We start from the raw sequence: 23,278 nt of genomic DNA, 5'->3' as shown, positions 1-23,278 counted from the left end.
AGAACAAAAAAAAAAAAAAAACAGTCATTACCAACAAATAGTAAAAAATCCTCACAGCATTTCTGTGTTTTCAGGCTAGATGCGCACACATAGGAGGGCTAGTACAACTCATCATTGTATCATGCTGCCCCAAGCACAGCTCAGTAGGATAAACAGGCAGTTAATAAATATTGTCATGTTAAATCAGGAAACTCTTAAAGCTTTCATTGCAGAGGCTGAAACTTTATGAGGAAGCGGTAGCAAAATTAAATAACATTGACGTGGATATTCAGCACCAGAAATCCATAACTTACAAAGAAAGGTGTCTGTACCTGTACACACAAGGGATTTGCAAAGAGTGATGGCAGGTGGTAACTTCTAGCAGCCAATCAGAAATCACCTGGCAGCCACGCTGGATGTACATACATGTATGCCCTTTGAAAAGTCCAGCATCTATAGTTAGGACACTAGTTTTTCTAGGATAGTCACAAGAGTCCACAGTCTAGCCAGAGGTGGAGGGTTGTTAGAATGACAGGTCAGGGATGTAGTATATAGCAACATGCAATCATTATTTGTGCAAACAACATTTTCTGTGCACTCTGCTGTCAATGTGCAAAGAAAGTTCATTATGGAGCCTTTCCTCTGCGGTTTCGCCTGTATCTGCTTTACACACAATTCTATGAATGCTTGTAATACATTTCCGGTCTTTGCACAAGTTTCTCACCCATGTGATAACCACCATTTATTTTACAGTAAATAAAACAGATTAAAATTTTTAGCAAATGATATCTTAAAAAACAGACCCCAGTAAGTTCCATTGGTTTGAAAAACATTTAAATAGAAATAAAAAAAAAGGGTAAAATGAAGAGAAATGTGCACATAAAAGAGTACCTGAGACAACCAAACCAGCACCAGAGGCTACTTTGTAAATTTGGTCTTATAATGGAGTATATATGTAAACTGAGAAACAAACCTCTATGCTAACATCTTTCCTCATTAAGTGCCTGTCTGCACTGGAAGAACGCCGGACAACACTAGGGCACATAGAAAACAATTATTTTTCCTATGTGCACCCAGAGGTGCGGTGTAGAGAACTGCGATAAAATGCAGACTTGCTGCATCTTATTGCAGCACACAGGCAAGCACTGCATGTCACTGCACAGCAGGTCAAAGCACCACACTGCTGTACGGTGACAAAACTGCAATTTGTGCACAAAAAAAAAAAAAAAAGAAAGAAAATAAGGGAAATGCTGATGTGCCTCAGAACTGCAGCCACAACAGATAGTGTGAACAGGCCCTTGGGAAAAAGGACAGATGAAAAAAAAAAAAAAAAAAAAAAACCTCAATATTCTCACTGTAAAAGTCAGATTAATTAGCTGCAACTGACCGAAGCACATCATTGTTCTTTGCACCTTACTGGTTAAGCCCACTGTGAAAACATGACAAGTTTTCGATCTGGAAACAGTGCTCAGTCACTTCCATACGGGTTGGACCAGGCAAAAAGTCATGTTCATTTTGGAAATGAAATCCAAACATACCATGCCAGTAGACTGAAGGGTAATCTAGGACAGGGTGGACAGGAATCTGTAAGTTGTCCAGTTCTGCTACAGGTACATATAAAGGTGTTTTGGTGAAGTAGTTTAGTGCTTCAATATAAAGCCTGTGAACAGTGGTTGAAGTCTTTTGTTTCAAATATTTAACAATGTGACTAAAATCTACATTTATGGACACACAGAATGCAAATGTGCTTGTAGAAAATAAAGCCATTTTGTTCCAATGAGTAAACCGTAAAGCCTGTGCTCCTCTGTGGACACTTAAGGAGGTATGTCCTTATTTGCTGTTGGTTGTGGCACCTGATAGACCATCTCTTCCACTGGACACGCCCCTGGGGTCACTTTTGGAGTGTCATATAGTACCTGTGTGGACGAGGAACTGTCTGTCCTAGATAACAGTTTGTTGTAGGTACCTACTAGTGTAGGACCTTGGCTCCCTGCAGCTTTAAAGGTGGATGTGGAAGGCAGGCACATGGTTCCGGCAGGATGCCCCGACATATCCATCACAATTGGTGTGGCATATTCTGGCCCACTGGTGGGCAGTGGCTCTGCATAGGCGTGATAAATGTCCTGGTCTGGAGAGTTGTAGGAATCCAGATCGGTATACCCTGGTTCTTTACCTTCCTCTGGCTTAAAAGTTGATCTTTGATGCAATGTGCCCACTGCTCCCCCAACCAGTGGCTGTGCATATTCTGGAAAAATGCAGGAGGACAAAATTAGTTTCCATTGTAGTCATGCAATCTCATATGGCTACAGTTTTGTGTTGCTGCTTGAGAGGTCCCCTCACTTCCTGCCTGGTGAAACGTTGTGAGGATATAAGTGAGAGTGACTCTCTAGCAAAACCCAAGATAGCAGTAAATACCTAGTAGGGGTTTTAACTAACCCCCACATTTAACCATTTTACCCCCAGGCCAAGTCTGACATTTCTCACATAAATTTGGAAATCAGTATTTTTTGCTACAAAATTACTTGGAACCTCCAAACATATTTTTGAAAGCAGAGACCCTGGAGAATAAAATGGTGGTTGTTGCAATTCTTTTTGTCACACAATATTCGCCCAGGCATTTTTAACACACAAATTGTTAAGAAAAATACACTTTAAATTTAAGTGCACACAAACAAAATATAATAACCACTTTTTTTGGCAAAATATAAAGAATGACGTTGCTCCCAGTAAATAAATTCCTAACATGTCATGCTTAAAAATTGCATACGCCTGTGGAACAACGACAAACTATGAGATTTAAAAATCACATATGTAAACAGTTATTGCACCACCAATGTGAAAGTATCGTTGCGAATGTCAGAGTGAAAACAATAATTCTAGCACCAGACCTCCTGTTTTACTCTAAACTGGTAATCTATAAACGGCTTTTAAAAAAATTGCGTAAGGAAAACTTTTTTGGGTACCATAGTTTGTCCCCATTCCACAGGTGTGCACAATTTTAAATCATGACATGGTAGGTAGGTATCCATTTACTCAGTATAACATATTTTAATTAGGTATTATACTAGGTTTATGTGCACTAAAATTAATGAAATTGTATTTAGAAAATTAATAAATAAAAAAGGTCAGAAAAGCTGGCTCAGAAAGCAAGTGGTAATGCACACATCTTGCTAGGGAACAAATGCAGAAAAGGAAGAATGGAGAGGCCAGTGTTGAACCTAAAGATAAGATAAAAGATAGGGTACTTCTCTGTGCAATATCACTGCACAAATAAGGTAAGTATGAACCACTTTTCTTTTAGGGAAAAAAACCCTTTAGAACCGCTTTAAAGAGCCAATAGACCTAAACAACAAATTTTCGGATATGAATATCTGTGGAGCGACTAATTGTAGTGACCTTCAACCAGGCATGTAGACATAGGGTCTGGGGTGGTAGATAGCAGACCGAAGGATCCTGAGGAGCTGACCAGTGATAGCTCAGACTGTCTACCAAAAAAAGAGCGAGGGAGACAGGACAGCCATTATAGCGTAGACCATTAAATCAGAAACAAGGATAAAATTCTTCCACAACAAACAGACAAAAGGTCAAAATGGACTTACAACTGTTGAGGCTGCAGTCACCCAGGAAGGGTGATTGTCAGCTTCCACAGCGGTCCCTCAGAGATGTATACGTACATTGTGCCAAGCTTACCAATGTAAGTGTGCAATTAAAATCATGCCTGGAGTACAGCTTTATAGTGGAAGTAAACCCTCCTATCATTTTCAGCCAAGGAAGCTGCCATCTTGGCTTCTGTTTAATCTACAAATTACCAGGATGCTGTACATGTGATCAGTTATGACACCAGCCATTGGATGATTTGACAGTTTGGTTGAGAGCACAAACAATGGGAGTGTTACATTCCCGACACGTGCCAGAAATGTAAAGTTTTTTTAAAAACTGTTAAATGGATGGGTTTACTTCCACTTTAAGTAGAAATCAGAAATAGGAAAGTTACAAGTATAATATGGAAAGCTTAATTTTTATGTATTGAACGCCTGAAATTTTTGTGAAGTTCTTTTTAAGGCGTCATGCACACAGGGCGTTGAAAAATAAAAAACTGAGCTGCAAAGCCAGTACCGACACCAGGAAAATGCGGCTGTAAAAATGAACTTTTAGACGTTTTTTGCATTGGTGTCAATGCGTGTTTAGCCACGATAGCGTTGAGCAGAGTTTCTCTGCCTCCATTTTCCACTCCCAAATCCAATTACTACAGAGCACAAGTCGCATGACATGTCAAAATAAATAGTTCCCTATGAGAGCAGTCTTAACTTATCCGACTCGACCTTCAGCCCATTGATTTAAATGGAAGTCACATCCAAGTCGAAAATGAAAGAAGGAGAAAAAAAAAAAAAAAAACAGACCATTATCCAAGCATGGAGTCTGGCAGGTAGGGAATGGATGAGCATGCGCCTGCCCCGCCCCATCTCTCCTGGACAATACCAGGCCACATGACCTCAATGTGGGGGTGTGGGTGTTTTTAGGAAAAGAGGCTCTGCCCCCCCCCCCCCAACCACCATGTTGATGAGGACAAGGGCCTCCTCCCAACAACCTTGAGTGGCGGTTGTGGGAAACTGCGGGCAGGGGGTTTATCAGAATCTGAAAGCCTTCCTTTCCTGACCTGCCAGGCTGCATGCTCAAATAGGGGTCTAGTGTAGTCTGGGGGGGGACCCCACACTTTTTTTTTTTTCTTTTGGTGTGGGGTTTCCCTTCAAGATCCTCAGAGCACAAGTTGCATGCCACAAGTCAGATAAGTTTCCACGTGGAGGCGACTTCTATTGAAATCAATGGTCTGAAAATAGGATCAGTTAGGACGGCTCTCAGAGAACCATTGATTTTTGAGATGTCAATAAAAAAACAAAAAATACTTGACTCAGCTTAACCCTGCATACAGCGTTAAGCTGCATTTAGCCGCGTCAGGCGTTTTTAAAGCTGTAATGCAGGAACGTGTTGGCCCTGGGGTTTCTTTGCAGTTAAAAAAAAAATGCCTATGCCACTTACAGCTTCTAAAAGCCTACGTGTGCATGGACACAGAATAACATGGAGAGGCATTTTTAAGCTGCAAAAAAAATGTCTGATGCTGATAAAAGTGGCGTTAAAAACACCCTGTGTGCATGGGGCCTAAAAATAAACATAAAAGAAAGACTGAACATGGGATTGTAACTTCATACAGTACAATGGGCATTAAAATGGAATCTAAGCAAAGTGACAGGTTCTATTGAAATTTTACACCCCCTTCATTGATAAATATATTTGTTATACTCCTCATCATTTTGTTACTTCGGCAGAACTGTTGATTACATGACAGTGTTTGTGCCTGGAGATTGGCCACTCAGACCCAAGCACCGTATTCTGGTAGAAACAGGAGGTGGCACTATGCTCCATTCACAAACTCCTATGTACTGAGTAAGTACCTATGTAAGGCGAATACTGTGCATGTGTAGGATTTTCAAAAGAACCTGTCATTTAGCCCTAAATATACCAAAAAAATCTCCTGTTTACAGGGAAGACCAGTACCTGCTGACATGGCCACCTCTCTTGGTCGCAGGCGGCTGACTTCACAGCTGCTGTACCTCACTGGGGTCTCCTCATGTTCTGCTGATTTAGCAGGAAGAAACTGCTTCATTCCTTTCCACCAGCCTGAAGAATATAGAGGGAGAAGGGTTTTACAAAAAAGCTACCTGCTAATTAATCAATATCAAAGGAGTTGAAATTCTGGTTTAAATCTGTTAATTTAATGAATTAAATGAATTAATGTTAAACATTCTAAACTATACATGTTTCTGAAAATTGTGAGATTTTTGAATATAGAGGGCCACAAGAGGTCTGAAACTGGAGAATATATGAGTGGGCTTAAGTGGAGTGTTAAATAGGAGCTGCAGGCTCCTGCAGAAAAAAATAAAGTCAGCAGCTACAAATACTGTAGCTGCTGACTTCCAAAATTTGGACACTTGGCTGTCCACGGATCCAGCGGTGTCTTCACCCGAGCCGATTTTTCCAATTGGCTCTCGGGTGCTGCACCTGCCACCTCAGCTAAGAGAAACTGGCAATGAAGCCATGAGGCTTCACTGTTGGCTCCCTACTGCGCATGCGTGAAGCGCGCTGTGCTTTGTGAATGCCTGGCGAGAGGGGAAATAGGAGGGGGCCCAACTTCCAGCTGAGTTCACCGTGGCGAAGTCAGCCGAAGTGGGAGCGTATACCAGTCAAAACCAGGTACCTGCTCTCCCCGGAAAGGTGCCAAATGTGGTAGCAAAGGCAAACAAGCAGGGCTTTACCTTTTGGGTAGAGCTCTTCTTTAAGCCTAGATCTGGCATGCCTCCGCTATGCTCATTTCAGTGCAAGAAAGCCAGAAAGGCTGTCCCACCAGTTGCTCTCAGGATTCATTGAGCTCATTAATCACGGCACCCAAAGTTAACCAATGTACATTTTTTTTTATCCTAAGTATGTGCATACTTAACCACTTGCCGACTGCTCACAGTAATCCTACTGCAGCAGTGTGGCTCCCCTGGGTCCAGCGACGTAGACCTACATCGCTGGACCCTGAGTGATTTCGGCGGCGCGCTCCCGCTGTGTTTAGACACAGCAGGAGTCGGGCCGGAGGAAGAGAGGCGGCGATTGCCACCTCTCTTCCCCGATCGTCCGGGAAAGTGTGAGAAGGCCCACCCGCCTGTCTGTCAGTGACAGACAGGAGGAGATCACAGGATTCAGCATAGATGAACCTGCGATCTCTGTCTGTGTCACAGAACCTGCCCCCACAGGTCAGTAAGCATGAGGCTCACATTTAACCCATCACCCATAGGGTTAACCCCTTCCCTGCCAGTGTCATTTTTACAGTAACCGGGCATATTTTTAGCACTGATTACTGCAGTAATGTCACTGGTCCCCCCATAAGTGTCAAAAAATGTCAGTTAGGGGTTCGACCAGTCCACCGCAATGTCACAGAAAAAAAAAAAAAAAAAAGAAAAATCGCAGATCGCCGCCATTACTAGTAGAAAAATAAAAAGGACTTTCCCGTAGTTCGTAAATATGATAAATTTTGCGCAAACCAATCAAAATACGCTTATTGCGTGTTTTTTTTTTTTTTACCAAAAATATGTAGCAGAAAACAAATTGACCTAAAATGTTAAAAAATTTTGATTTTTAATTTTTTTTTTGGGAATGTTATAAAGCAGAATGTGAAAAATAATAATTTTTTTTTATAGTGCAAAAATTAAAAATTGCACAGGTGATCAAATACCACCAAAATAAAGCTCTATTTGCGGGGAAAAAAAGGACATCAATTTTATTTGGGTACAGCGTTGCACGACCGCGCAATTGCCCGTTAAAGTAACGCAGTGCCGAATCGCAAAATAGGGCCTGGTCAGGAAGGGGGTCAAATCTTCCGGTCTTAAAGTGGAACCTTAGAAAATTAAAAGGGAGTTTCACCCTATTTAGCAACCAGGGCCCCACTGGTAGCTGATCCATGTGCCATTACTCTTTGGATATTTTTTTTTTTTGTTTTGTTCAAAAATTTCACCACTTCCGGTACACCTCGGCGAGGTACGTCATTTCCGCTCTCCATTTGGCTCCTGGGATATCAGTGTCATCAATCTCAGGAGTCAATGGGAATCCTTCGCTTCCGGCATTGCGTTATTTCAAAACCGGAAATGATGCAATGCCAGGCGGCACTTCCCTTCCTTCCAGGTTGTGTTGATTGACAGGTTGCCATAAAGTCAGGTCAGATGGCAGCTATATAGGTTGGCTAATGCATTTTAAGGGAGAACACTTTTCTTTGGCTCTGAAGAAGAGGGTTCTCCCTTGAAAAGTGTCAGTCTGACCCATACAGTGCTTTGAAATGCGTATTGATTACATGCATTTGTGAATAGGATGTATGACACCGTTTGTTTTATCTTTCAATAAAGGTTTAATGGAATTGCACTAGGTCGGCGTGCCCTTCTCTTGTTTTTGTTATCCTTCTAGTTCTTGTGGACATCAATGGCCCTGAAAGGGCAGCAAGACTGTAGGTGCCACGAATGAAGTATAAGATACACATCCTGCACTTAAAAGCATTTACACCTGCAACCAATGTAGTTGTGTCATGCTGTGTCCTGACTGCGCAGGATCAGGAGCTGCATGCTGGGTAGCCAGCTGCACAAAATCCCAGAAGCAAGTACCAATGAGCTTCAGATACCCACAGTAAGAATGGCCACTTTCGTATTCCAGGGGCACTGAGTAAATAAAGATTTATAAGCCATATCAATGATTACACTGTAAACAGTAACCACTTTACAAAAGCAGTAGCAAAGAAAATCATGGGGGTGCTTTTTAAAAAAAATTGACAAGGAGACTGGAAGTCCCCTTTAAGTTCTGCTAGGTCACTTCAGGCTAGCCTCTTTTGCAGGTACACATTAATGTAAAACATTAAAAATAAAAAAGTGTCTATTTAAAATCAAGTAAACCACTGTTTCACCCTGCTCTACTAGTGCTCAGTTCTCCATTTTTCGGTACTGCCAAATTTGCTGAGGCTGACCTGATTACAGCCTAAAGATTCACTGTTGTTCACGGGCTCTGGGCTTCAGCATAGTAGCCTCCAGCAAGAAGAAACAGGGACATTGCTGGAGGCAATATACAGCACACACTAATTTTGGTAGCATAATGATAAATAATGTTTCTTGCTAAAGAACATTATTTTTTCTCAAGTTGTTAGGAGTAAAATTTTACTTTAAAGAGTACTGCCAGATCACCACCAGGTGGAGATCTACTGCAACACAATTCTAATAATACTTCTTCACTGCTTGCCACCTTAGGAAAAATTGTGCGATTATTATTATAGAAGTGCAGCATTTTGCAAAATGAAGGCAGACTGTACTGTTACAATAAGATCAAATGCAAGAGAAATATGAGGGTCCTGACCATTACAGCTTACTTAATATTTAACACTGAATAAAAAAACCTCTGCCTATATGCCATAAGTTGCAGCTGTAGTTCTTAGTTTAGCAGTAAAAGTGTTGCTACCAAGCAGAATAAGGCTTCAGATAAACTAGACTTTGGATCATTGCTCTATATGGCCAACTAGTTCTAACACAGTAGCTGCTGCAGTTCATGGACCACAGAAGGGGGCATTAGCACTTACCTGCACGATCCCAGTATGGCAAGTCATATGTACCTTCTGCTTTCTTTTTTCTGGTGCACAAAAAGAAGAGGAGAAACAATCAGTCATCTCACATTCAAATATTCATTTTAAAAAGTTTGTGTGTGTGTGTGTGTGGACAAGGGAAGGGGGGGGGGGCTTATTTTAGCCAGGCCTATCCTATACTGCATGATATCTGTGAGCAATAATGCCACCAATTTCAGCATTTTAGTGATGATCAGGCCATTTACAGATAGTCAAGAGATATTGAGCAGAGGTTGCAATGGGAGTAACTACAACAACCTCAACAAAGTAAAATAAGAAAGGATTAGGACCTTTGCTCGGTTATTACTACCGTCCATTTTTCTGTCCTAGTGACAACTATCCCCTCCACCATTTCTGGTCTTGCCCTCACAGGAAGGTCATACTCCTCCCCATTAGGGCTTAGAGAGCATCCCAAATCTAGCCAACAAAAAAGCTTTTGCTGGAGCTGAGCTTTAATTCACCCATACGCTGGAGATGATCGTTGTCCAAACTGACAAGCTTTTCAATTGTTGCTGCAAGATCCCTTAAGAAAAGTTAAGACCCCTGGAGTGCCATTTTGGTTCTCCTGGGATGCTGCAAGCAAGAGACCGAGTTTGTCTCGGATGGATGAGCAGACAATGTGAATGGGAGACTCCTAACGTGAAGTTAACTTCATTAAGGTGGTTGAATGCATAGTCTTAGGCTTCCTATTGAGTAACATTTACGTTTGAGACTGGGGTGACTTGAGATTATGTATACTTTGAAGACCACAATACTTATATACACACATTGCGGCTTTCAAGTGGTTTACCAGGGCTATGGGTGCATCTGTCAGCCATAACCCTGGTATTAAAATTTTAAGCTAGCATTATTTTCCCTAAAAGCTATACCAGTGGCTGGATTAGCCGCTGGATTGCTTTTGGAAGCAGCTGAAGGGGTTGTCTGGTTGTTGCCCCCTCCCCCCCAATCCATTTCTCTGGCTTACTGTTCGGTTTCACCGTCGAGCCAAGGAAATGATCTAGCTTTTCATGCAGCTGGCCTTGGAGGTGAAGAGACCAGTCTCCAATCACCTCATGATCTTGGAGGCAAGTAGCGACGTCATGGTGTCACTTCTGGTTTAGGGCAGATGTAATCTTTTTTTTTTTCAAAGTGCATGAGATTTTATTTTTTAACTGATGCTTTTAAGGCAGTGTTAATTTTGGCAGCAAATTTCACTTTAGTTTTAGTCTTAGTCTTAGGACTAAAATGGCATTTTAGTTTTAGTCCTATTTTAGTCTTCTGCAAGTGTTTTAGTTTTAGTCGTATTTAGTCGACTAAAACTCCAGTATATTTTAGTCGACTAAAACGCCCTACATTTTAGTCGACTAAAACTCATTTTAGTCATCTATAATCAAATGGGTGTAGTTCAATTGTAATTTGTATTGCATTATTTAAGCATTTCTCTACAATTTCCAAACTCATTATATACTACTGCTGGTCCTGGAGTGAAAAATCTAATATGTTATTATTTATGCTTTGAGCATGCACCAGTGTTAATTTTTGGCAGCAAATTTCGATTTAGTTTTAGTTATAGTCTTTTGACTAAAATGCCATTTTAGTTTTAGTGGTATTTTAGTCATCTGAATTGTGTTAGTCGACGAAAACGTTTTAGTCGGTTTTAGTCGACGAAATTAACACTGTTTTAAGGGTAGAGGAGAGATCTGGGGTCTAGACTAGGGATAGACCGATAAGGTTATATCAGGGCCGATACCGATATTTTGGTCACAACGTATCGATATCGGCAGATATGGGGCAATATTTTGTACATGAGTTTCGAAAAATAAAGACAACTTTTGACACAAATCTGGTACTGAACAGGTTCGTTTTTGTTTAATGGCTGCCTTGCTGGCACCCTGTGGTGGGTGGCTGGCTGGCTGGCACCCTGTGGTGGGTGGGTGGCTGGTACAGGGCCCGTGGATGTGGGTGGCTGGCTGGTACAGGGGCCCGTGGATGTGGGTGGCTGGCTGGTACAGGGGCCCGTGGATGTGGGTGGCTGGCTGGTACAGGGGCCCGTGGATGTGGGTGGCTGGCTGGTACAGGAACCGTGGATGTGGGTGGCTGGCTGGTACAGGAACCGTGGATGTGGGTGGCTGGCTGGTACAGGAACCGTGGATGTGGGTGGCTGGCTGGTACAGGAACCGTGGATGTGGGTGGCTGGCTGGTACAGGAACCGTGGATGTGGGTGGCTGGCTGGTACAGGAACCGTGGATGTGGGTGGCTGGCTGGTACAGGAACCGTGGATGTGGGTGGCTGGCTGGTACAGGAACCGTGGATGTGGGTGGCTGGCACCAGGCTGCTGTGGGTGGGTGTATGGCTGTGATACACTCCGGCGAGACTAGTCCCGACTCCAGACGAGGCTTTCAAAGGCGAGGGAGGCGGCCTAAGGCGGCAGAATGACGTCACAAAAATATTGCCAAAATCGGCCAGTTCCGGGGCCGATATATCGGGGAAAGTGCATATCGGCCCCTGATATCGGCCTTGCCGATAATCGGTCTATCCCTAGTCTAGACCCCAGGTGTCTCCATAAAGAGGACCTGTCATGCTTTAGCATTATCACACGAGATGTTTACATTTCTTGTGATCAAAATAAAAGTGATAAAAAAAAGTGACATTTTAGATATCCATTTACTCAGCGAAACATCTTTTATATTGTAACAAAAAATTGGGTTATATTTTGCTGGTTGCTTTGCAATAAAATCAGTGTATTTAAAAAAAAAAAAAAAAAAATACAAAATTGCAATGACCGCCGTTTTATTCTCTAGGGGGGTTTCAAGTCCCTTTTCTAGCAAAAAATACAGATTTTTACTTGTGAATAAAACGGGTAATAAAAAGGCCTGGTCCACATCTGAAAAAAGGTTGAGGAACGCTGCACTAGGAGTATGGGGAGAGTAGGGCAGGTCACAGTAAGATCATGCAGATACTACGGATTGCCCTTTTGTGTCTATAGCAATTTTATAGAGCACAGACAAGCTGCTATAAAGAATCTAAGAACAGCCAGCAGTAGGGAAGGAAAATAAGCCCAAATACCTTTGGTCATTAAGAGGTTAATCGATACAGGCTACATGTAATGGCCACAGGTGCAGGAGCTTACAGACATCTGGAGACAAGGTTACAGAATGAACTCTTTCACAGGACACATGGGACAAACCCATCATTGCAGTGTAATAAGATTCCTTTAGTACAGGTTGCTGAATGTACACCTGACTTGTCAGGCTGAGTAGTCAAACTGACCAACCTGTTCCTCCAGTGCCAGGCACAAACAAGCAGCAATACGACGCTGGTGCAGACCATGACTAAGGCTGGGACCAGGATGGCTGCCAAGGGTACATCTGTAACACATTAAAAACAAGAACAGTTCAGCTTACACGCCAATCAGTGAGCACATTCTTGTGTAGGTGTTGGAAGGAGTAACCCTCCTCGGGGTCATCAGTGTAACAAAAGCAACTCGTTCATGATGGCACATTCAGCAAAATTGTCTCTAAAGCCCCGTACACACACGCAGATCGTCGTCATACAAACGTCTGCGGACGAAAGATCTGCCGATTGTATGCGTGTTAGTATGGTGCCTCCGACAGATGTCTGCACACAATCTGCGGACAAGAGTCTTTCTTGCAAACATGAAAATTTTTGTCTGCAGACACCAGAACGGACAATTGTTCGCCTGTCAGTACAGAAATCAGCCGACAGACCGCAGATTTGCAAGACTGGGCATGCTCAGAAAATAAAAAACACAGGGAAAGTTAACCATTACATGACATCCCTTCTGCAGTCAGCTGAAGTCTGCGGACAAAATTCTTGTGCTGTCTTTGCACTTTTCAACAGACACCGACATCCCGGGGAGAAAAGACGAACATTTGTATGACGACGATCTGCGTGTGTGTATGGGGCTTAAGTCTACAACATGTCTGGCTGACAGAAGAGGCATGACAAGGAACACAAACACACATTCTGTATTGATAAATTATTGAACTATCACTTTTGAAGAAATCAGAGAGTTGTCATTTTAAAAGAAAAACAAGGCTTTTTTACATGTGCAAAGCATTTCAAACAGAAGAATACAACTAGCAATTGAAAAAAAAAAAAATCATAATTACATAAAACTCCTGGCCTGCATTTTACCTCCTCCATACTGCCTTATAGCAAAATGCAAAAAAAAAAAAAAACTCAGAAAAGCACACTTAGGTGGCCAGAAGCCCACAAACCATGAAAGACTGATCAAATTGGTCAATCACAGTCACAATAAACAGCTCAAATTACAGCCATGATGCACACAGCCGATCAGAGTGGCTCTGTACCTTGATATCTATGAACCAATCAGAGCCATCACAAGTGTTTTCAAACTTTAGGCCCATTTACAAAAGAGAAAGCTCCCCTTGCTCTGTTGTGAATAGGCTACATGTTTGTAAAATTGAGGGCAAAAGGAGGGTAGTCAACAGGTGAAACATGTATTGCCTCATGTACACTAAAAGTTTAGCTACTGTGCATGGGATTCCAGCTTTTTTATGCAGGTATAAAAAAGGTACAGGTGCACAGTACAACACCGCTGCGGCCAGTGTGTAAAGTCTACGAGGAGCTAAAAGCTGCTGTGGCTGGACAGTGCACCAAGTGATATTAATGTTAAGGGCTGTATGCGCCCAGGGATAAATTTCCGTAATGCAACCTGCTTGCATTGCAGGCATTCATCCCTGGGCACATACAGCCCTAAATGTTAGTACGAATTGGTACACTGCTCAGTCACCAGCCTCTTCTAGACTTTTACAGTCTGCTGGCAGCAGGGCCTTACCCCCTGCACATGGCAATCCTGTGACCTCATGCATACAGTAGATGCTAAATGATCAGTGTGCATGAGGCCTTCGAGGGATGGGCCTAAGGTTAGGACCATGTGCTGAAGCTTGTCAGCACAGTTTTGTCTGTGAAGTGGTCATTGTTGTGTGGGCTTTTCCTAAGGATTATACTGGACCACCAAAAGAAAGTTCAATCAGTCTCAAAATGATATAAAATTAATTTGAGTACAGTGCTGCATGACCCCATTGTTAGTCAAATTATCACAGCATTGAAAACTTGCCTGGTAATAGAGGGGTATATACAGGCGCGTACAAGAAAAAAAGTATTTCACAGACTAATAAAGAAAGATAGGATTTACCGCATTCAGAGTACCACCATTCTGAGCCCCACCAATCTGATGACTAAACATGGTGACACCCTCTTGTCCATTGACCTATGAAAGAAGAACACCCCACTGAACCGAAGCCACCTACCTCAAACAACCACAATTCCAAAAAAGTTGTGAATCGGTTTAAATCTACATAAAAACAGAATAAAATTATCTCAGAAGGATGGGCAGACCAAACTGTAAAAAAACCAAGTCTAAAAATGGTTGAACAGTTTCAGAATAATGTTCAACACAAAATTGCAAAGATTTTAAATTTTTCATCATCCATAGTCCATATCATCAAAAAATTCTAAGAATCTGAAAAAAATCTGTGGGAGTAACAAGGCCAAAACACAATTTTGGATGCCTGTAATCCTCTGGCCCCCAGACATCACTGCATTAAAAACAGGCATGATTCTGTGATGAAACAGAAATAGGAGAAGCCCCTCAAAGTGTAGTAGGACGGTTAAAAATTATTATACCCTTTAAATAGGACTTCTCACACAACTAGGAAAAATGTAGGCTCATCTGTCATGGATGATCTGTGGTGCCATGGGAATAGTCCGCCTGTAGTGCTGGGGCATGTGCCTTGGTATCCCAGGAGCTGGTGGAGGAAGTCCACTTGTACTGGCTCCTGTTCAAGTGGAACGCACTGAACAGCAGTGTGGGAGAGGCGGCACTGGTGGAGAGGACATCTGCAGCCACGAGAATAATCTGCACTTCACGCATGGCGATCAGGAAGTGAAAAGATCCAGGAGTCAGCACCAGGGGACAAGAAGGGGCTCCCACTACCGAAATCGCAGCTCACAGGGCTCCCCTGTCATGGCTGCCATTATTTTCAATGGCAAACCACAGCAAAATGGCTGCTGGATTACACAAACATGGCCGCCATGTATAGAAACACGTATATTAAAAAAGAATAGCGCAACCATGCAAAAGAAATGACTATTAAATATGGAGACAATCCATAAATAAAAATGGGGATTTAGTCCCACCATATGGCCATATCGTGCTCAAGCCCACCACTGCGTCAAAGTACCCCATTATCAGTGGGTCCTACACTATCCATAAAAAAGGGGTGAATCCAGCCTCTCCAACCCTTGGAGACAACACTCCTTGCTGGGATGTATGTGCTAATGCACTACAAAGGACTCCTCCTATATCTACTTGATGGTGGACTCTGATAGAGTACATGTGTGTGTGGGGGGTGGGATGCTCAACCACAGAAGTCTGGTCAGACCGAATACATAATAAACAAGCAAAAAATTGGGGGAGCAAACCCTGAACATGTATATCTAAAGCCGGTGCAGCTATGGACCAAGCAACGTGTATATTAAAAAAGAATAGCGCAACCATGCAAAAGAAGTGACTTGAGCACGATATGGCCATATGGTGGGACTAAATCCCCATTTTTATTTATGGATTGTCTCCATATTTAATAGTCATTTCTTTTGCATGGTTGCGCTATTCTTTTTTAATATACATGTTGCTTGGTCCATAGCTGCACCGGCTTTAGATATACATGTTCAGGGTTTGCTCCCCCAATTTTTTGCTTGTTTATTATGTATTCGGTCTGACCAGACTTCTGGGGTTGAGCATCCCCCCACACACACCTTTACTCCATCAGAGTCCACCATCAAGTAGATATAGGAGGAGTCCTTTGTAGTGCATTAGCACATCCATCCCAGCAAGGAGTGTTGTCTCCAAGGGTTAGAGAGGCTGGATTCACCCCTTTTTTATGGATAGTGTAGGACCCACTGATAATGGGGTACTTTGATGCAGTGGTGGGCTTGAGCACGATATGGCCATATGGTGGGACTAAATCCCCATTTTTATTTATGGATTGTCTCCATATTTAATAGTCATTTCTTTTGCATGGTTGCGCTATTCTTTTTTAATATACATGTTGCTTGGTCCATAGCTGCACCGGCTTTAGATATACATGTTCAGGGTTTGCTCCCCCAATTTTTTACTTGTTTATTGTGTATAGAAACACACAGGCTACAACAAAACGGTGGCACCACAAGGCCCCCACCAGCTACACCTCCCCCCCTCCGCACAGTCGATCGCTGGCGGCTCCCCCCCCTCCCCCCCTGGTCCCCATCGCCAGGTATAGCGCCCTGCCAACACCACAGGTGGAGGATCAGACGACCCAAACAGCCCCCAACATATGTGGAGGAGGGGGGGGTAGGATGGGGGACAGATGACAAGGGGGGATGCCTGACCGGAAGAAGGGGAACCCGGGTGCGACTGTCCCAAGGGCCCACGTCCACCCCAAAACCATCCACGGACACCACTTCAGACAGAATCCCTCTCCATCAAAATGGGGGGGCTGTCGGCCAAGAGGAACGCTGCGACTCGGGCCGAGACCCGGTCGTATGCGACCTCGCAAGGAGTTTACCTCACAGGCCAGTCCCCTGTCCAGTGGGGCTAGGTCTCGGCTGACCTAGCGCGGAGCTGAGGTCTGTGCGCGCTCGCTGGCCAGACTGGGGGGACCACTGGATCTAGATTATCCAGCCCGTCGCCCAGTCCGGCAGTTGATTATAGATCCCACAGGAAAAATCCAGGAGAAAAAAAATTTCTATCTAAAAAGAAAAAATTGCCAGGACCTACGATCCCAGCAAGGAACCATGTCCTTACTCCTGACTAGGCAGTAAAAAAAGTGCCTATAGCAGAGAGAAGGAGTATACCCCTTGGGACTGCCCATGAGCGTAGCCAGACTTTTTCTGCTGAGTGGCCTACTCTTGTAGATGGGGGAGAGGGGGTGGGGGGAAGTATAACCCAACGGTTATGAAGATCTGAAGCCGTGTCCGTCAATGAACGAAAGAGAAAATGGGATTTTTGACTTATCGTAAAATGCATTTCTCTGATGTTCATTGACGGACAACTCTTCATCCTCATGACCGTAGGGTTATACTGTCCATTAGGACATTAGGCAGAGAAAAAACGTTTGAGCAAGACTATGGGGCAGTCCCTGGGGGTATACGCCCACCTTCTGCTATAGGTATTCAGTTTTGTAACAAGCAGTGTCAGAAGAAAAAAAACCCAACTCCAAAGAGGGGCGGGTGCTGTGTCGGTCAATGAAAATCAGAGAAATGGATTTTACGGTAAGTCAAAAATCCCGTTTTCTCTTTCGTTCATTGACAGATAAAACAGCTCTTCATCTTCATGACCGTAGGGACGTCCCAAAGCAGTGTCAACATGAGGGGTGGGAAAAGCAGAAAAAAAACTTCCCCAAAGCTAAACATAACTTGGAGCTCAACTTAACAACTGGAGTCCCCCTGAAAAAAAAAAAAAAAAACACCCTCAAAGAAGACACCTCCTCTAAATAGCAGCCCGCAAAATTTTGATGCCAAAAGAAGCATCTGCAGATGCCAACACATCCACTTTATAAAACTTATTATGTGAATATGTGTACAGATGACCAGGTGGCCGCCTTACAAACCTGCACCACTGACGTCTGATAGCGGTAGGCCCAGGAGGCACTAAGTGCCCGAGTAGAGTCCACTCTGACGGGGAAAGGAGGAACCTGACCCTTAATAGAATAAGCCTGAACCAGAGTACGATCCATCTAGAAATAGTCACAGCAGAAGCAGCCAGACCCTTGCGAGGTCTATCCGTAAGGACAAATATGGAGTCTAACTTCCGAAACGACTCCATAGCTGCCAGGTACACCCTCATTTCCCGAACCACATCCAGGGAATGCAAGGCAACTTCCTTAGGATACTTAGGCTTGGGACACAGGGAGGGCAACACAATGTTATCATTCAGATGAAAATCGGAGACGACCTTTGAAAGGAACGATGAACATGGCCGAAGTATTACCTTATCCCTCTGAACCACTAGGGAAAGTGAATGACAAGACAGCGCCGCCAGCTCAGGTACCCTGCACGCAGAAGTAATAGCCACCAAAAAGGCCACCTTCTGGGACAGCGTAAGCAGGGGAATCTCCTGAATATTTTCAAAGGGAGGTTTCTGGAGAACTGACAGCATCAAATGAAGGTCCCACAGCGGCAATGGAGACCGCACTGAGGGGTCTCACTCCCTGGATAAAGGTATGCACCAAGGAGTGTGTAGCCAACGGACATTGAAAGAAAATCGCGAAGGCTGAGACCTGGTACCCAAGGCCAGAGCCCGCTCGACCCCTCGCCGGAGGAAGGCCAAGATCCGAGTCACCGAAAAGAAGCGAGGGTTAACCCACAGGGATTTCACACGATGCAATGCAGGTCTTCCAAGTACGATGGTAAATCTTCCTGGAAGTAGATTTTCTAGCTTTTAAAGTGTAGGAATCATTGATTCAGACAACCCTGTATCCATCAGCACCTGGCTTTCAACAGCCAAGTCGTCAAAGCCAGTGACTGTAAAGCAGGATGGAAGATCGGTCCTTGGGACAGCAGATCTTCTCTGAGAGGCAGTCTCCAAGGAGCGTCGGCGACCAGCCGTACCAGCCAGTCTGAAGCCACTAAGATGACCGGGAACTCCCTTCAGCCTCAATCCTGCGTAGGAGTCTCGGCAGAAGCTTGAGAGGAGGAAAGGCATATATCAGACGATACTGACTCCAGGGAGCCACTAAGGTGCCTGTGGCGTCGACAAGAGGATCCTGAGACAGTTCCACAAACCTTTGAACTTTTCTGTTGAGGCAAGAGGCCAACAGATCCACCTCGGGAGTCCCTCCACCGGAGACACAACTGATGGAACACCTCCGGATGAAATGACCATTCTCCTTGGTCTAATGACTGAGATAGTGCGCCTGCCAATTTTCCACTCCAGGAATGTGCACAGCAGAGAGGGTTGGAACGAACCGTTCTGCCCACCTTAGAATGCTGGCTATTTCCAGAGCCGTCAGAACACTTCTTGTGCCCCCTTGTTGATTGACATAGGCCACGGCCGTGGCATTGTCCGACTGGATACGTACCGGACACCCCTGGAGACGACTTGTCCAATGATCCAGACAAAGTATGATCGCTCGGAGCTAAAGGACATCGGTAGCCTAGACTCTTCTAGAGTTCAGACCCCCTGAGAACACTCTGTGCCGAGGATGCCTCCCCACCTGGATAGGCTGGCATCCATGTTAACAACCGTCCAGTACAGGGAAAGGAATGATTTTCCCAGAAGTAGTGTCGGAGAATGAAGCCACCAAACCAGTTTCCCCCTAGTGTTCCGGCTTCGAATTACCTCCTGCAACATGTGAAGTTTTTCCAGAGGAAGGAACACACTGGCCAAGACCAGAGTCAGACTCAGATAGTTTAGGCTCTGGACGGGACCATAGCAGACTTCTGAAGATTCAGAATCCAACTGAACTCCCACAGCGTTGCAGAGTAATCTCCAAGTTGGCCAACAGAGCAAAGATTTTGCTCAAAAAAAGCAGATCGTCCAGGTACCACAGTATCACGATCCCCCGCTGACACAGTAATGCTAGAACTTTTGTGAAGATCCGAGGAGCGGAAGCGAGATCAAAGGGTAACGTCACAAATTGATAATGCTCCTCGACCAAAAGAAAAGCGGAGGAAGCGCTGATGGGTGACCCACATGGGGATGTGAAGGTAGGTGTCCTTGATGTCGATGGAGGCAAGAAAATGTCCCTGATGTATGGACCCCACCACCGTGTGAATGGATTCCATTAGGAACTTCTGTACCCGCACAAAGCAGTTTAGCGCCTTGAGGTCTAGAATTGGACGCCCCTTGATTCCTTCCAGGGAACTGTAAACCCGCTGGAGTAGAAATCTTCAAAACGTTCTGACGTCGATCTGGGGGGGGGGGGGGGGGGGGAATGATCGAAACGCGATCTTGGAGCCAGGCAAATTACTTTGTGGACCCACTTGTCCTGGATTAGAAAGATCCACGGATCCGGAAGACAGCCCCGATACGGGTGAGGGCGCCCCTTCATGTGGAGGAGTTTTTATCCGCAGGTCTGGAAAAACCCGCTCTCGGTTTGCCTGACCAAGACTTCTTGGAACCTCCAGTGAAGGCCCTGAAGGGCTTAGATCCCTCATCTTGAGACCCTAAGGGACGAAAAGGCTGTTTGTGAGCTGAAAAGGAAGGTCCCCGTCTGCAACGGGACTCCTTACCCTTGGAAGCCTGAGGAAGAAGAGTACCCCCCCCCCGTGAGGCCTTTGATGATGTCATCCAAGGAAGCTCCAAACAGGCGATCTCTCATGAATGGAAGCTTGGACTAAGCCTTTTTAGAAGCCTGGTCCGCAGACCATCATTTCAGCCAGATATTGCGCCACAGAACCACTACTGAGACAGACCGTCTGGATATTAGGGGAGCGGCATCCAAAGAGGCATCACAGACAAACTGTAGCCCTTGGACCAACTGATCCGCCAGCTCCACAAAAGCAGGAGGGATTGGTTTCTCCTCCAGGTCCCGGTGCAAAATTTTGGCCTATTCAGTCATAGGTTGTGACACCAGGGTGATGGTAAACACCGGCCTAAGTGCCAATTCAGCCACAGTGAACATATGGCGGGTCAAGGCCTCAGGCCTCCGACCTAACAGCCAGATCTGAGAAGACCGGGGACTCAACCAGAATTAAATTCAACCTGGAAACTAGGGAGTCCACTATAGGAGGTACGGTCCATTTGTTAAGTAGGGACTCCTCATAAGGGTATCACATTGCAAAACGCTTCGGGATTGCAAAGGTGCGTTTTGGGGACCCCCACTGTTTTGAGTTAATATTGTCAAAAAAAGCAGGAAAGGGGAACACCCTCGCCTCTTTGAGGACCTGTGGGTGCCAAAAGGTGACCCGCAACTCCGATGCTACATTAATCGCATCTTCCATATATAGGGTTTCCCGCACCGATACAATCAGTGCATCCACTAGCGCCTTTTCATGTGCGGCTAGAGGAACAGAGGAATTACCTTCACTATCTGAGCACGCAGGGTGCGTGGAGGCAGACCCCGAAGGGTAACTCTCATCCGCAGCGGCTGAGTCAAACTCTGGATCTGATGAGAGAGGAAGCAGGTGAAGGCGGGGGATGCTTTTTGCTAGCCCATTTGCCCAGGGCCAAGTCCACTTTTGACACCAAGGACTCCAGGCCCGCCGTCAGTGCAGTCAGTTGAGGCCCCGAAAGCCCCACAGCCTCTTACAGGGGATCAGGTGGTGAAACATGCTTTAGGGACTCCATGAGAGGAGAGGGGAACCTGCACAAAAAAGTGTCAAAACACTGCAGGGGACACTCCACCACACTGTCGGCACAAGGCCCAGCACAGCACTACCGCTAAAACAGCAGAAAGAGGGAGAGAAACTCCACAAGGCACTCACCACCAGCGGTCAGCACACAGCCTGCACTATCTGCACACCATGTGGCGATCAGGATGAGGAACATCCCTGTATCACCACTAGAGGCCGATGAAATGCTTCCGACTGCTGAATTACCACCCATCTGACTCCATAAACATGGCCGCCGCTATTTGCAATGGGAAACCATAGGAAAATGACCGCCGAAGCTACACAAACATGGTCGCCGATCTGTAACACACAAGGCTATAAGAAAATGGCGGCGCCGCGTGGCTACAGGGGGGTCCCAGGGCCGTAAGAAATAAAAAAACGATCCCAACAGGAAGGGGGGCCCTGGAAGGGGCCCCCACCCGAGGAACGATCGTCTGGTCGCAGGCGGTGCGCTCCCCCCCCCCCCATTGCCAGTGCAGCACCTCATTTAACCTAACAAAAGGTAAGTCCTCCCCGGAGGGGGGGGTTGTGTGGGCAGATGGAGGGCACAGATCGCAATAGACCACTGAGCTGGGAGGGAAGCAAACTGGGAGGGGTAACCACGGATCTGACCATCCCAGGTAGAGGGGGGGGAGCTATGCACCACTCCAGGCAGGACACTGCTCCATTGTAATGTGGGTGCTGTCGGCCAGGAGGAAACGCTGCGACTCAGGCAGAAGCCAGTTCGTATGTGCCCTCGCGCGATGTTTAACTCGCAGGCCAGCCCCTGTCCAGTGGGTCTATGTTGTGGCCAACCTAGCATAGAGCTGTGGTCTGCACGCGCTCGCTGGCCGGACCCTAAGGATTTAGATTATCTAGTTTGTTGCCTATTCTGGCACTTGATTGTAGATTCTCACAGGAACAAAATAATAATTCCATTTAAAATGGAAAAATTGAATTTAAAAAGAAAAATCTGCCAGGACCAGAGATCCCAGCAAGGAACTAGGTCCTTACTCCTGACTAGGCAGAAAAAAACTGAATACCTATAGCAGGAAGTGGGAGTATACCCCCAGGTACTACCCCATAGGCATGCTCAAGCTTTTTTCTCTGCCTAGTGTCCTACTCCTGTAGAGGGCAGTATAACCCTACAGTCATGAAGATGAAGAGCTGTGTCCGTCAATGAACTAAAGAAAAATATGGGTTTGAGAGATTTGCAGATCAATGCATTCTGCAATTCCTATGTAGATTTTACATAGCGTTGCAACTTTTTTGGAATGGAGGTGGAGGTGTTCTGTACAATGACCGTATGAGGAATACCCATGGGTACATTAGCAGCAAATTTTTATAATATATATATCTATCTATGTGTACATCTCTCTCTCTATCTATCTATATATATATATATATATATATATATATATATATATATATATATATATATATATATATATATATATATATATATATATATATATATCTATATCTATATCTATATCTATCTATATCTATCTATATCTCTCTATCGTGCGCGCATTATTATTATTTTTTTTTTTATGGTTTTAAAAATATTTTTAAGCAACTTGTTTCTTTAGAACAGATTTCAAATATTATATCCGTGATGAAAGTTGATACATGTGCTGTTTGTTTTTTGCCTCAGGGAACGGTGACCTACCCAAAGGCCCCCCTTCATTCGGCTAACCCTAACCCTCCCTAAAGCAAAACTTAACACCTTGTTAGCTTATTGCGATGAAAAGAAACATTCCTACACTGGGTCTCCAAACCAAATAGGAC

The 23,278-nt window shown here is 44.6% G+C and overlaps 1 protein-coding gene across 1 annotated transcript in view; it reads right to left on the bottom strand.

Moving 5' to 3' along the window:
* Positions 1 to 1,355: 1,355 nt before the first annotated feature.
* Positions 1,356 to 23,278, bottom strand: part of DCBLD2 (discoidin, CUB and LCCL domain containing 2) — a 136,452-nt gene continuing 114,529 nt past the window's right edge. The window contains exons 12-15 of the mRNA XM_082245307.1: positions 12,423 to 12,516; positions 9,128 to 9,177; positions 5,533 to 5,655; positions 1,356 to 2,224 (exon numbers count right to left, since the gene is read on the bottom strand). Coding sequence (XP_082101433.1) covers positions 1,794 to 2,224; positions 5,533 to 5,655; positions 9,128 to 9,177; positions 12,423 to 12,516 — 698 coding nt within the window. The 3' untranslated portion in view covers positions 1,356 to 1,793. The remainder of the gene's footprint in view (positions 2,225 to 5,532; positions 5,656 to 9,127; positions 9,178 to 12,422; positions 12,517 to 23,278) is intronic.

Source organism: Pelophylax lessonae (assembly GCF_965119305.1).
Source record: "Pelophylax lessonae genome assembly, chromosome: 2".
In the NCBI taxonomy this organism is placed as follows: domain Eukaryota; kingdom Metazoa; phylum Chordata; class Amphibia; order Anura; family Ranidae; genus Pelophylax; species Pelophylax lessonae.
The sequence above is the reverse complement of the archived record's forward strand: the minus strand, read 5'-3'. Positions and strand labels throughout refer to the sequence as shown.